We start from the raw sequence: 15214 nt of genomic DNA on the forward strand, positions 1-15214 counted from the left end.
TGGTAGCAGCGGGAAGAGAGCATGACTTGGATGTTGGGGGTCCCGGATAATGGATGCTGCTTTCTTGGGGCAGTGCTTCCTGTAGATGTCAATGGTGGGGAAGGCCGTATCCACTATCTTTTGTAGGATTTTCCGTTCAAGGCCATTGGTGTTTTCATACCAAGGTGTAATACAGCCAGTATGTGAAATCCTCTAAAACCAGGTCAATGTCTCAGGGCTCGGGTGAGGCTCCAGTCAATTAGTTGCCACGTGCAGACCACATCTGCTTTCTTGCCGGACATCGGATATCACCAGGAAGTACATCAAGGATGTTTCTCAAAGGCTCGCTTCCCCTCATTGGGAGCTCAGGGATGCAAGATGTATCACCGCCTCCTTTCCCACCATTCCTGCCCAATGCCCCAGAGTGGATTTCCCCCCTGCAGAACCGGTGACGTCAGACGCCGTGACGCTCCGACATCAGGCGTTGTACGTCAGCGTGTTTGCGTCAGGCACTGTCGGAGCGGAAGGCGGATAGGCTGGGGTCAGTTCTCACCAAATTCACCTCAGTTCATCGGGATGGAGGCGGACTCAGTCATCGAGGATAAGACCATTGAGCTTATGGTGAGTGGGAGTCCTGGCGTGTGCTGGCGTTAGCGGCGACCCCGGGCCGCGCCGGTTCTGAGGCGGACAAGCGCCGACACAGGCCGCAGGCTGCGGCCAGCACTCACTGAGTGTGCCTGTGGTCAAGTGTTCGTCTGGGACCCCGCTGTGCTTGTTGGTGATATGGAACAAAGCGGGTAGAGGTCTTCCAGCGCAGCCGGGGAGGTGGCATGCGTGGGTTATGGGGCAGTGTGAGAAAGGAGAGGGAAAGGAAGTGGTGTTTACAGACAGGGGCATTGGGGCAAACCACTATGTGTTCGGAGAGGGACGGAGGTCAGGCCTTTGGGGTGTACATGGGAGCAGTGATTGAGGCACCAGAGGTGTGGGCTGGCTGGTTGGACGGACCATTCAGAACAGAAAAATAAGTAGTAGCCCACTTGACCCCTAAAGTCTTCATTGCCAGGTCCCCATAACCCTCAGTCCGGATCTTTCAGATATTTATCTTAAACACTTCTCATGACTTAGCTTCCACACTTCTCTGTGGTAGACCGCCTCTGAGAAGAAATTAATGTTTATTACACGTTTGAAATGTCTGGCTCCTTGTTAATGTGTTTCCTTGATCAAACTCTTCCAGAAATGGAAACATCTTAATATCTACCTTATCAGGTGTCTTTAGGATCTTATGTTTTAGTAAAATCTTATCATTTTTCTAAACTCAAGTGATCTGAGTTAAGCTACTTGTGATGGGGTAGCTTATCTCTGGAATAAAACTTAGTGATTCTCTTTTGGATTGAGTCTAATTCTGTTACATTCTTTTCTAGGTTAAGAGACCAAAACTGCATAGTACTCCAGATTGCCTCACCAATACCTTATTCCATTTGTGATAATACTTCCCAGTTTCTAATTTCAACTTTGCAATAAAAGCTAAGGTTCCTTTTGTCCTTTTATCTACTTCTTGCATCTGCCTTCCACCTTTTTGTAATTCATGTATGAGTATGCTTGAATACCTCTGTACCTCTCTCATTTTCAGTCTCTTTCCATCTATACAATCTGCCTTTTAATTCCTCTTACCGAAGTGCATTACCTCACATTTTCCCTCATTAAACTCCATTTACTAGGTTTTCACCCACTCATTCATCCTATTTACATTGTGTTGTGGAATCCAGTTATCTTAGTTATAACGTGCACTCCCACTGTTGTCATTGGCAAACTTAGATAACTTGCATTCTGTTCCTTTCTCAGGATCATTAATAATTGTGGTCCAAAAACAGATCTATTGGGTCTTCATTATTTCACTGCAGCTTGAAAAATGCCCATTTATTTTCTACCACTATTTTCTATGTGATCAGCAATTTTCAGACCATGGCAGTACACTTTCTCCAAAACTATGTGCTCTTGTACAAGGTTTTGATATATGGAATTTGGTCAGATGCCCTTTGGAAGGCCAAATACACCACATTGACAGGTTCCCCTCTTACCTACTCTGCTTATTGCAACCTCAAGAACTTGAAAATTTGCTTGGTTTGGTTATGATAAGCTTTTCTAAATGATTAGCTGTTTTAATGTTGATCATTGACTCTAGCATCTTACCAGCAATAGATCTAAAACCAATTGTCCTATAGTTTCCTACCAAATGCCTTCTTCCATTCATATTTGTCATACAAGTCATTCATATTTGCACTTTTCGAGTCCATTGACATCCTCCCAAAATCAGCGAGTTTTTGAAAACTTAAACCAATCTGTCTACTACACCCATTTCAGTTAGGATGCAGGTCATTGGAACCTAGCCATTTGTCTGTCTGGAGTACAAGAATTTTCATAATGCCTTAGGATTAGGATTTTTAAATTGTGTCATGCTGCTCAAATCTAGCCTATTGGGTTCCTTGGAAGGAGTGATTGGACAGTCCATTGGGATGTATCGGGAGGGTGGAGGTGGACAGTGATTTGGGATAAGATCCTTGGGTAGGTCTGTTATGTCAGTTGTGAAGTGAAGAACGTGAGAGTGATGCGTCTGGATATTTTGTTCTATGGGTTGGAAATGAGGCAGGGCAATTTAATACAGCAGTAATATGATGGGGAGTTTAAAGTGGGGATTGGCAGTGTTGTGACATGGGGTGCTGGAGGAGAAAATACCTTGGACCGCAAGCTATTTGTTTAGTGATACAACATGGTGTAGGCCCTTCTGGCCCTTAGATTGTGTCACCATAGCAACCCCTTGACAACCCCAGTTTAACCCAAATCTAATTACGAGGCAATTTACAATTACCAATCCAGTACATCTTTGGACTGTAGGAGCATCTGGAGAAACGCACACATTCCAGTATATACAGAGACTTCTTATAGACGGCTCTGGGTTTGAATTCCAAACTTTGATGCCTTGAACTGTAATAGTGTCATGCTGTTATGCTAGAGGCAGCTTTCAAGGACTCCAGTTTGTTAATGCTGGGTTAAACTTCCATATAGTAAATTGTTGGTATTGTATGTGGTTCTGGTTTATAAAGTGATATTGGAATGGTTACACAGGGATTAGCATTGAATCCATTTCTTAGTTCATTGCACGCATGATGATGATCACTTTTATTACAGATGACAGTCAGCTGTCATAATGGAGAAGTACTATATGTCCAGTTCTTTGAGCTATCATTTCGATTGACACTTTTCAGGGTCACGTTCCTTACAAGTCGTGACTTTAAAAACTTTCTTGGTTCCATTGGACAGATCTTCTCTGGAGGCTGTTTTTTTTTAAACAGAAATCAACAAAGATGAGGTCAGGTAATTGTTTGAAAATAAGGAGCAATTACTAGAGAGCGCCTCTATTCCTCCTTCCTAGGCAAGTTACACCTTGGCCTAATTGAGCATTGTTTTAATGGGAAGGGGAACACAGCCCAGATCAAGGGACAAAAGCTTTCGAAACTTTTGTTCTGCACAGTGTGGTATCAATAAATGGATCTTTATATAGCTTATTTTTAGAGTTGTGCTTATAAATTTGCATCTCTGAATGGGTTCCATACTTCCAAACCCCAAGTGTTTAATTTGGAAGATTTACTCATTTTCAAAGAAAAACATCATAATGACGTTTAATATGTTAGGTAGTGTAAAAGGAGACAGAGCTTTAAATATTAATTAAAGCTGAGTCAAATTCATCTGCCAAATATCTTTTTGCAGCTGTTGAGTGTTCTAGGTGTAACATGCTTCTAATTCAGTTAGGAGTTTTGCAGAGTCTCAACCCAGTGCTATGTGGCTTTGAGCAAATTAACAAGCTTGCTCAGAGAATGCGTGGTTTGGATATGGATGGGATCAGCTTGGGGAGATATTCTCTACTGGGTGGTCTGAAATAATTTTCTAGTTCCCTTTTAATTTAATGACCACTTTGTACAGTTATCATGTTGTGTGTGCATGAAACTGATCTGTCATTACTAAACACTTCAGGAAGAGACAAAAATGTAGAATTAACAAGAAGGTATATAGGAATACTTATTTCAACCCCCCTCCAATCTCTTGGTTGAATTAAATCAGTTCAGGAAATTACACGTTCCCAGTTTTATAGGTAACCTCTCTACTCCATAAGAAACAGGAGCAAGATTTGGGCCATTGAGTCTGCTTCATCTTTCCATCATGACTGAAACTATCCCACTCAACCCCATACACCTGCCTTTTCTCCATATCCTTTGATGCCCTGAATGATCAGGAAACAATTAAATTCTGCTTTAAGTGTATCCATGGACTTGATTCCACCACAGTTTATGGTAGAGCATTCCACAGATTACCTAAAAAATTCCTCTTTTCCTCTGTTCTAAAAGGTAGCCCCTCAATTTTGTTCTGGATACCCTCACCACAGGAAACATCGTCTCCACATCCACCTTATCTTGTCCTTTCAACATTCAGTGAGATCCCACGTATTCTTCTAAATTCCAGTGAGTACGTTCCTCGTGTTAATCCCTTCATTCCTGGAATCACCCTTGTGAACCTCCTCTGGACTCTCCAATGACAACATATCTTTTCTGGGATATGGGGCCCAAAGCTGTGGCCTGACTAGTATCTTATAAAGCCTCAGTATTATCTCCTTGCTTTTTAAATTCTATTCCGTTTGAAATAAATGCCAATGTTCTATTTGCTGCCTTTACCTCAGACTCAACCTGTAAATTAACCTTCTGGAAGTCTTGCAGGAGGACTCCTAAATTCCTCTACACCTCTGATGTTTGAATTTTTCCCCCATTTAGATAATAGTTTGCACTATTGTTCCCTCTACCCAAATGCTTTATCATACATTTCCCAACACTATATTCCACCCGCCAATTTTTTGCCCATTCTTCCAGTTTGTCCATGTCCTGCTGAAATCATGTTGCTTCTTCAGCACTATCTACCCCTCCACCTATCTTGGTATCATCTGCACACTGCCACAAAGCCATCAATGCCATTATCCAAATCATTGATATTGTGAAAAGTAGCGGTCCCAATACTGACCCCTGAGGAACACTGGTGACCAAACAGAAAAGGCCCCCTGTCAACCATTCCTCCATCCATGCCGGTATCTGTCCTGTATGGCCATAGGATTTTATCTTGTGTGGTATCTTTGTAAAAGGTCTTCTGAAAATCCAAGTAAATGACATCCACTGCCTCTCCTTTGTCCACCCTGTTTATTACTTCCTTGAAAACCCAACAGATTTGTCAGGTAAGATTTCCCTTTACAGGCACCATGCTGACTTTGTCTTATTTTATCATTAGTCTCCAAGTAGTCAAAACCTTGTCTTTATCCCAACACTTTCCCAACCACTGAGGTCTGAGGACCTCTCATTTGTCTTCCTCCCTTAAAGGGTGGAGTGACATCTGCAATTTTCCAGTCCTCCAGGACTATGCCAGAATCAAGTGATTCTTGAAAGATTATGACCAATGCATCCGTTATCTCTTCAGAAATCTCTCTCACTACCGTGGGATGTAGTCCATCTGTTCCAGGTGACTTATCCACCGTAAGATTTTTGAGTTTGCCTAGCACTTCTTCCTTTGTAATAGCAATGGCATTCACTCACTCCTGCTCCCTGACGCTCATGGACCTTTGGCATACAGCTTGTATCTTCCATAGTGAAGACTGATGCAAAGTGCTCATCTGGCATTATTTTGTTCCCCATTACTACCTCACTAGCATCATTTTCCTGTGGTCCAATATCAGCTTTCACCTCCCTTTTACTCTTTATATAACTGAACAACCTTTTAGTATTCTGCTTTATATTATTGGCTTATTTGCCCTCATATTTCATCTTTTCCCTTATAGATTTTTTAGTTGCCCTTTGTTGGAATTTAAAAACTTCCCAATCATCCAACTTCCCAGTCAGTTTTGCTCCATTAGATGTCCTTTCCTTGACTTTTGTGCAGTCCTTAACTTCCCTGGTCAGCCACGGTTGTCTACCCCTGCCATTTGAGAACAACAATTTCTATGGGACATATCTATCTTTTGCCTTGTGAACTATTCCCAGAAACTTCAGTCATCTTGCTCTGCCGTGATCTCCACCTCCTCCAATCCACCTGGGCAAGCTCCTATCTTGTGCCTCTAATTCGTTATTCCACTGCGATACTGATACTTCTGACTTGTCCTTCTCCCCCATCAAATTGCAGTATGAATTCAATCATACTATGATCACTGCCGCCTCAGGGTTTTTTTTACGTTAAACTCCCTAATAAGATCTGGATTATTACACAAGATAGCCTTTCCCTGAGTAGGCTGAAGCACAATCTGCTCAAAAAAGCCATCTCGTAGGGATTCAATAAATTCCTGCTCTTGTGATCTGATACCAATTTGATTTTCCCAATTCCCTTGCATATTGAAGTCCCCGATTACAATTGTGACATTACACTTATTACTTGCCTTTTCCATCTCCCTTTACAATTTCAATCCTACATCACGGCTGCTGTTTGGAGGTTTTTCTTACAATTGCGGTTTCTTAACTTAACCCACAAAGATTTGACATTCTCTAACCCTTTCTAAAGATGTAATTCCATCTCTTACCAACAGAACCACACCACCGCCTGTGCCTTCCTGCCTGTCCTTTTGATACAAGGTATATTCTTTGATGTTAAACACCCAACTATGGCCTTCTTCCAGCCACGTCTCTGATGCCCACAACATCATACTGACCAATCTCTAATTGCACCACAAGCTTGTTCGCCTTATTCCAAATACTACGTGCATTTAAGTACAGCACCTTCAGTCCTGTATTCTTTGCCCTTTTGAATTTTGCCTCTGTGGTACAATTTAACTCTTTGCTCTGTCTGCATTGTAGCCCATCATTGGCTTGTCCTTCTTTACCTTCATGTTATACTCATCATTTACTGGCTGGCTCATCCTCAGCTCTATCATACAGGTTCCCATCCACCTACCATATTAGTTTAAACTTCCCTCAACAGCTTTAGTAAACCTGCACGCAAGAATATTGGTCCCCCTCGGATTCAGGTATAACCCGTCCCTTTTGTACAGGTCCCACCTGCCCCAGAAGAGGTCCCAACTATTCAGAAATCAAATCACTGCATCCTACTCCAATTCTTCAGCCACGTACTTATCTGCCACCTCATTCTATACATCCTCACTGTTGCGTGGCACAGGCAGGAATCCAGTGATCACTACTCTTGAGGTCCTGCTTCTCAGCTTCCTTCCTTCCTGTATTCTGTTTTCTCTTTTCTATCCATGTCGTTGGTACCAATATATTTCATGACTTCTGCTGCTCACCCTTCCTTTTCAGGATATTGTGGATGCGTTCAGAAGCATCATGGCCCCTGGCACCTGGGAGGCAAGCTGCCATCCGTGTTTCTTTTTTGTGTTCACAGAATCACCTATCTGTCCCCCTAACTATAGAGTCCCCTATTATTGCTGCCATCCTCTTCAGTTCCCTACCTTTCTGAGCTACGGGGCCAGACACATTGTCAAAGGCACGGATGCTGTTGCTTCCCCCAGGAAGGTCATCGCGTCTCTTCTTCCCCCCCCACACCAACAGTACTCAAAATGGAGTACTTAATGTTGAAGGGGGCAGCCACAGGGATGCTCTCCACTATCCTTTGTTCTCCCTTCCTTCTGTATATTAAGTTCCTGTATTTTTTCAAGACAAAATACTCAAATTTTTCTCTCTTGCATTAATGCTCAGTGATTTTACTTTAATGTCTTAAGTATAAGGCAGTGAGAGCAGATGTGGGAATTTCTGTTACAGTATTGCCTTCTTCTGTAGAAGAGCTGAATGATGTTTGATCAAGGGATGGCAGCATTTCAATGAAAGGGAACGGCCTAATCTCTTTTTTTTTTAGAGATATTTGCTGTTACAAGTTAAATTCTGGACCTACACAGTAATTTGAACTTTGTGACTGGTTGAAAGAGCATTGCAAATTAGCATTTTAGATTCTAGATGGCTGTGAGTTAGAGACCATCTGAGAATAGCTTCTGATTGTCTACCTCAGAGAAAAGCTCCTGGTTGTAGTCTCCAATGTGGAGATGAGATTGGATTCCATTTGGAGTGTATCTAGTTAATGAGGACATGCCTTTAAAGTAGGAGAGGAGTTCAAAAGAGATAAATGGGGAAGTTTTCTTTTAAAGAGAGAGCAGTTGTGGCGATGTGATAGAGGTATTTAAGGGGCTCCAAGATAGGTACATCATATGCAGAAAATGGGAGGGGGGGGTGTATGGGGCATGTGTAGGCTGAAGGGGTTAGCGGTTACTAATAAATTTATTCAGCAGAACATTGTGGGTTGAAGGGGCTGTTTCTGTGCTGAAATGTTCTATGTGCTTGGCAGTGGGCAAATTGATCCAGATATCTGCACACTGAATTGCATTGGATTGCTTCTTAAGGTAGGTAGTCTTCCATACAGTAAACTGATAGACTTACTGTATGGACAGAAAATAGTTTCTTGTGATGTGCAATAATTCTAACAAACTAAGTAACTAAATAAATATTAAGAACGCAAAAAAACAGAATGCCCATTTGGCACCTCAAGCCTGCCCTGCAAATCAATATGATCCATGATTGATCTGTCCCAGTCTGATCTCCTCTTCTTATGGTCTTCAGTTTTGATCTTAAAAACAGAACTCTGGTTCATCCTTAATACCCCAATAATCTAGTCTCTCAGGTGTAGAATTCTACAGGTTCACCACCATTTATGAGAAGTTGTTTTAAATGATTACTTCAAAATCTTGTAGCTATATTCCCCGGATTGAGATTCTCCTACTTTTAAACATCTTGACATCAACCCGGCCATGAATGTCACCTCTCATTCTTTTAATTTTATTTAGTGATGTTCAACATAACCCACTGATATTATCTGGTTTTGTCTGGCACACAGCTGATTTAAGAATTAATAACCCAGAAACAGGCCCAGCAGGTGTAAGCCAGTTACTCCTCTTGAGCTTCATTTCATTTATTCATTGCAGTATCTAAGGGTGTCTTTTCTAGGGCACTCACCTGGCTTCCCTGTCACTGTTGAACTACTTCATGTTGTAATGAATTCCATGTTCTCTCTCATCTCTGTTAATAATTTCCTGACCTTCGTATTGATGTATTTCATTTATGCCTTTCCGATGAGAAATGAGCATCTCTGTGTCTATATTTCACAACTTTAAAGATCTCAATCTGGTCACCAATGAGATCACACTTGTTGAGATTATCAGGGCAGTGTCAATAGTTGCAATATTTCAATGTCAATACTTTAGTTTGGAATACATGTATGTAAAGTTTGTGGTTGGTACACGATGTAGTTTACTGAGACCTTGCTGCTGAATTGTTTATTGCACTTGTAATCCTCCCAAAGCTGTTGAGTTTTTGGAAAGATAATCAAGGGGAGGAGGTATTTTTACCTAATAGAAATTGTGCACCCCACGTCAAGAATATTGGTTAATTTTGTAGAATGTTGTTCATGTTTGTTTTTGGGTAATAATTCTTCAGCTTGTTTCAGCTAGGTCAAACTTCTAATGCAGCATGGTAGTGTAGTGGTTAGCATAATACTATTACAGCTCTAGTGACACAGCCTACTGCTCTCCCTGTCACCATGTGGGTTTCCTCCCACATTTCAAAGATATTCAAGCTATTTGGTTAATTAATCAAATGGGTGCAGTTGGGAGGTGGGGCTAGAGGGGTCCATTACCATGCTGTATCTCTAAGTTTTAAAAAAAAGTATAGATCCCCTCCCCCCCCATTGCATTTTAGTTTCAAATGTCCCAACAAGAATCAGTCATTCAGGACTTCACTATTTAAATGTTTTATGCCTCAACTTTTATCTTGATCAACTTGGTTTCCTTAACCAACAGATTTGTCAATCTTTAGTGAGTAATATACTGTGAACTTTTCCCTTCATCTTTTGGCTTTGTTCCTTTAATTAATGGTCATTCTGCAAGTCTGTGGGAAATGGTGGATGGTACCATGCAGCAGAAGAATGTAATAGTTTGGATCTGCCCTCTTCAGTTTGTGTGTAAGTGGTTTGTAAATGGGGCATATTTTACATTCTTACTTTCTCATTAAGAGTTAAAGGTATCTTACTAGAGTTATTAAGGACCTTGGTTAAATCACATATAGAACTTTGTGTAAATTTTGGCCTAAGAAAGAGTATACAGGTCTCAGAAGGAGTGTAGCAAAGATTCACCAGCCTCTTTCCTTGGATGGCAATTCTGTCTCAGGAGAAAAAATTGATTTGGCTGGCCCTCTGTTCTTTAAATGCTTTTGGTGGAGTTGCAGAAACATACAAAATGTGTAGAGGGATTTACAGGGCACAAATAGGGAGCAGGTTTCTTCTGACAAATCTAGAACTATAAGTTGCGGTTTCTATCTTGGGTATAGATCATTTAAGGCACAAATCAGTAAATGAACCTTTGGAATTCTACTCTGGGAATGTGTTTGGATGGATGCCTGGTCATTGCATTCAAAGCAAGTTAATCTGGATATTAGAGGAAGCTAGCTAAAGAAATAACATGGGGTAGAAGGTTACCCTTGCCTTTTGAAAATGACCAGATATTTTTATACCAGTTCCAGATCTGCTCTGTCTTTATCGTCCCTGATCATTCTACTGATGGTTCAGCCATCTTGTTCCTCAGGATTGAGCCAAAAATATACAGAACAAGGAAGTTGTCATAAATACATATAAAGTATATTCTTTTATCTCCTAGTCATGTTTTATTATAGAATAGTCCCCAGACCCTTTCATGCTTCTTAAATCCAATCAAATAGATTCTGTCCCCTCAAGATATTCTCACTCTCCAGTGATATATCACATTTAACCTGTACTGATAGCCTGCCTCCTCCCCTCACCCCTTTGAATTTTCGTGATCTTCAGAAATGTTGAATGCTGAGACTTTTTTTTTAAAGACGCTTTATGATTGCTTCTACACGTTCTTTTCAGGTGGTCCTTGATGCTAGCTGCTCATTGACCTTATCTACTGCACCTTGTGTATTTGCATGTATTTTGAATGTGCTTTTGTCTTCCTATTTTAATGCAAACTGCATCTCCCTTTTGCTGCTGCTTCCAAGGCTATGTCCACACTAGACCAGATAATTTTGAAAACGCCAGTTTCGCGTAAAAACGATAGGTGTCCACACCAAGCGTTTTTGAAAATGCCTCTGTCCACATTAAAACGGGTATTTGGGTGGATCTCCTCCTACTGGGCATGCACCAAACAAGCGACATGTTTGGTGTCGAATTGCACTGTGAAAGTACGCGTTTGTGAAGTTACAGTCTAGAAAAACTTAAAAGGAAATTGCCAAACGACAGACAACTGTTGGCTCTCACGCAGGAGGACTTAATACTAAAAAAAAACAAATACTGGAATGCATGGAAGCAACCAACAGGGAGTTCATGGACAGTATGACCCGGCTGACAACAAACATTGAAAAACTGACTAACTCTGTTACATTAATAAAGCACCTTGATAAATGTATAAAACACATCTGCATCAGTGTTATTTTGTATTTCCATACAATGTTCCAGTAGGCTGTTACACATCTATTGTCAGAGAAGTACTTGCAAAAATAGGCACGTCATGAGAGCATTTCTAGAAATCTCCGGTTACTACGTCCACACTGCTGTGCCCAAGCAGCGTTTTCAAATTCACACACTCTGGAGGGCATTTTAGAAAAGCTCTGTTTTCAGGGGAGGAAAGCGCCATTTCAGTGTGGACGGAGGGTCAAAACGAAGAGAAAAAGCTTTGGTTACGGATTTATCTGGTCTAGTGTGGATATAGCATAAGTTTCAGTAACATACTTGTGCCTTGGTTTAACTGCCCTTCAGGCATGGTAATGAATCTCCTGCTCTGTACTATATGTTGTGTCATGACAAAGGTAAAGTTGGCAGTAAGGTGGAGGGGAAGTGGTGGTAGACAGGAAGGAGAGACAAGTGGGACTTAAGGGAAGGGATGGACGAGGGAGTTCAAGGTTGTTTATCTTTGCAGTTGAAACTGCAATTTGCGCATGCTTTTGGCCAGCATCTTTGGTCTCTGTGCTTCTTTTAAAAGCCCTATGTTGTTTTCTAGAGGGCAAAAATTGTTTTAATTTGTGTTCTGACGATGCACTCCAGCCAAGGCAGTGCTAGGTTGATGCAGAATTTTCAAGACTTCAAGCGAGGTGTTATGTCACAGGTCATTATTTGGATTATGATCCTTGTGATGCACTTGCTTGGTAAGGCATGCATCATGTGCTGATTTCCTGCAAACTCACCCAGCCTTTGTTAATACTTTCTGTCTTATAACATGCCTTCACATCTACTTTTTAATCATCTGTAGATTTGGCTATTGCTACCTGCTGGTTTTTTTCTGTTAGCTGATCCTATTTCCATCTATGTTAATGGCTCACCCTCAACACTATTGTCCTGCCGAAGGGTTTTGGCCTGAAATGTCGACTGTACTTTTTTTCCATAGATGCTGTCTGGCCTGCTGAGTTCCTCCAGTATTTTGTGTGTAGCTCGGATTTCTAGCATCTGCAGATTTTCTCTTATTTGATCATTGTTTCCTTGTTAAGCTTTTGTGATGCATCTTATTCAACGCTTCATACTGCAAAAGCAATTTCTATTCTCTTTTGTTGAGACTTTATCAAAAAAGCTCTTACTTTGTCAGAGCCAATCCCACCATCATGCAGCAATGCTGAGTGATTGGATCATGATTTTCCAAATATCCTGCTATTACTTTTTTATTCTGACATTTTTTCCGTCAATATTTGTTAGTTAACTCAGATATTAGTGAACTCCTTTAGTCTCCCTCTTTTGTTGATTATGTTGGTAGTTTTACAATCCTCTGAACCTTCTCCATAATCTAAAGTGTTTTGGAAAATGAGAATTTATGAATCTAGCATCACCATAAGTTTCTTTTAACATCTTGGGCGCAAAGCCATCTGTACCCCATAGTAACTTTTGACCATATTACTTTGTTGATATCAATTGGTGGTGATTTTTTCCAGTTTTTTCAGTTTTGACAGGATATTTGTTGTATCTCCATTGCAATTCAAGATAACTGTTTAACTCCCCTGTCATATCTTTGTTTATATGCAATCACTGTTTTCCAAAATTTTCCGTTGTGAGTGGTGTAATTCTGATTCCTGTTGGTAGCTACTAGCATGTATAAAAGCTGTCCTAAACAGATATGGTTAAGTTGATGTTGCTGTTCCAACCACATCAGTTTAATGATGGTGATTTAAAAACTTCTGGGAAGTCTATTTAATCTGAAGCAATCAAGCATGTTCTGGAAATCCTGCAGTTTAATTATTCAAGTGCACTGGTATTACTCCTTAGAAACATAGAAAACATACAGCACAATACAGGCCCTTCAGCCCACAAAGCTGTGCTAAACATGACCCTACCTTAGAACTACCTAGGCTTTACCCATAGCCCTCTGTTTTTCTAAGCTCCATGTACCCATCCAGGAGTCTCTTAAAAGACCCTATTGTTTCCGCCTCCATCAACACTGCCGGCAGCCCTTCTGTCATTGACATTTTTAAGACAATAGAAGGTAAGCTAACTAGCCTTTATGCTTCCTTTCTTTTTAAAGTAAAATTTATTAGCAGAGTACATACATGTCACCAGATACAACCCTGAGATCCTTTTTCCTGTGGACATAATAGATCTATAGAGTAATAACTGCGTCAATGAAAGAGCAAGAGCATTCCAGAGAACTGTAAATGCAAATATAAATAAATAGCAATAAATAAGGAGAGCATGAAATATCAAGATAAAGAGTCCTTAAAATGTGATCATTGTTTGTGGGAACATCTCAATAGATGAGTGTAGTTATCCGCGTGTGGAGTGTTTTGAACTTGGTGTTTTTTAAAAAATAAAAATGTAATTTTGGTGATTTTCTTGTCTCCATAATTCAAGGATTTTAAGAAGATTATAATTGCAGAAAACAAGTAGAGCTCCAAAAGACACAGTTGCATAATTGATGCTTCTGCAGTGAATAAATTATCTGAATATACAAATTCATGTCCCATCAGAGAAGCTGGGGAATTGAAATTGTTTTGAATTCAGTAATCTTAAATATAAAGACATCATAAATAATGGTTAAGAGGAACCTTCTTGATTATTACAGCTGGAAACACTCACCAGAACAATATTTCTAGCTGACTATCTTGAACATTACTGAAAGAGCTGGAGATGTAAGCACACAGAAAAGGCTGTAGTTTGTCAATTTTACCTTGTCCTAGTTGGTTGGCTCCTTATGGTCATAACTCGCCTTAGCTCAATTTGGTAGTTATGAGAGAATGGCTCTGAGAGGAAACTCTTCCTTGAATTCATGTTGCCCAATCTACCTGTTATAGATTTATCTGTCCGTAAATTTATTGGTATGTGTGCCCACTAATTGGCTTTTGTGTGATGAAATCAATGTTGCATTGATGACATCTTCCATGAAATTCCATCATACTAACTATTTTTAGTGGGAAAGATTCAGAACCAATTTAGGAGATCAAAACTGTGTTTATGAAGCACAATGAGCTGAATTGTATTCCAGAACAAACTGTAATCTCATGGTCTGGGTTATTTAATTTTCTGAGCAAACATGAGGAAATCTGCAGATGCTAGAAATTCAAACAACACACACAAAATGCTGGTGGAACACAGCAGGCCAGGCAGCATCTATAGGAAGAAGCACTGTCGACGTTTCGGGCCGGGACGACGAAGGGTCTTGGCCCGAAACATCGACAGTGCTTCTTCCTATAGATGCTGCCTGGCAGGTGATAATGGACAGCCTTGTCTAGTTGACCTTGTTAACTGGAATGATGTGGTTCGATGAGTGAAGCTCCAACAGCACTGCAAGAGGTGATCACCCTTCATGCTGAACACTCATCCAGCATTCTGAACGTTCATTTCCTGCTTATTGTGATTGTGTGAGAGGTGAAGGATAAGGCTTCAACACCAGTTTCCACTTGTGTGACTTCTACAACTAAGAACCACCACCAACAGTAGTCTTGTGGAGTCATTCTTGGTAAAGCACCAAGAATTCATCAGTACTCAGTGTATGTCCACCATTTTACCTGTAATGACTTGAGCTAGCAGCTCATTGCCACACCTCAAAGGCATTTTGGGATGAGTAGGAAAGGCTAGTTATGTCCTATGAATTAAAAAAAAATCTTGTATGGGTACAGAATAACAATTGAAAACATTTAATCAATTAAAACAACTTTCTCGCTGAGTA

The 15214-nt window shown here is 40.6% G+C and overlaps 1 protein-coding gene across 3 annotated transcripts in view; it reads left to right on the top strand.

Annotated features, from left to right (window-relative positions):
• Positions 1-474: 474 nt before the first annotated feature.
• Positions 475-15214, top strand: part of LOC140739528 (F-box/WD repeat-containing protein 11) — a 291401-nt gene continuing 276661 nt past the window's right edge. For 2 of the 3 annotated variants that reach the window (XM_073067919.1, XM_073067920.1), the window contains exon 1: positions 475-600. In XM_073067919.1, coding sequence (XP_072924020.1) covers positions 556-600 — 45 coding nt within the window. In that variant the 5' untranslated portion in view covers positions 475-555. The remainder of the gene's footprint in view (positions 601-15214) is intronic. The other variant, XM_073067922.1, reaches the window with a different exon arrangement.

Source organism: Hemitrygon akajei, chromosome 15 (genome assembly GCF_048418815.1).
Source record: "Hemitrygon akajei chromosome 15, sHemAka1.3, whole genome shotgun sequence".
Taxonomy (NCBI): domain Eukaryota; kingdom Metazoa; phylum Chordata; class Chondrichthyes; order Myliobatiformes; family Dasyatidae; genus Hemitrygon; species Hemitrygon akajei.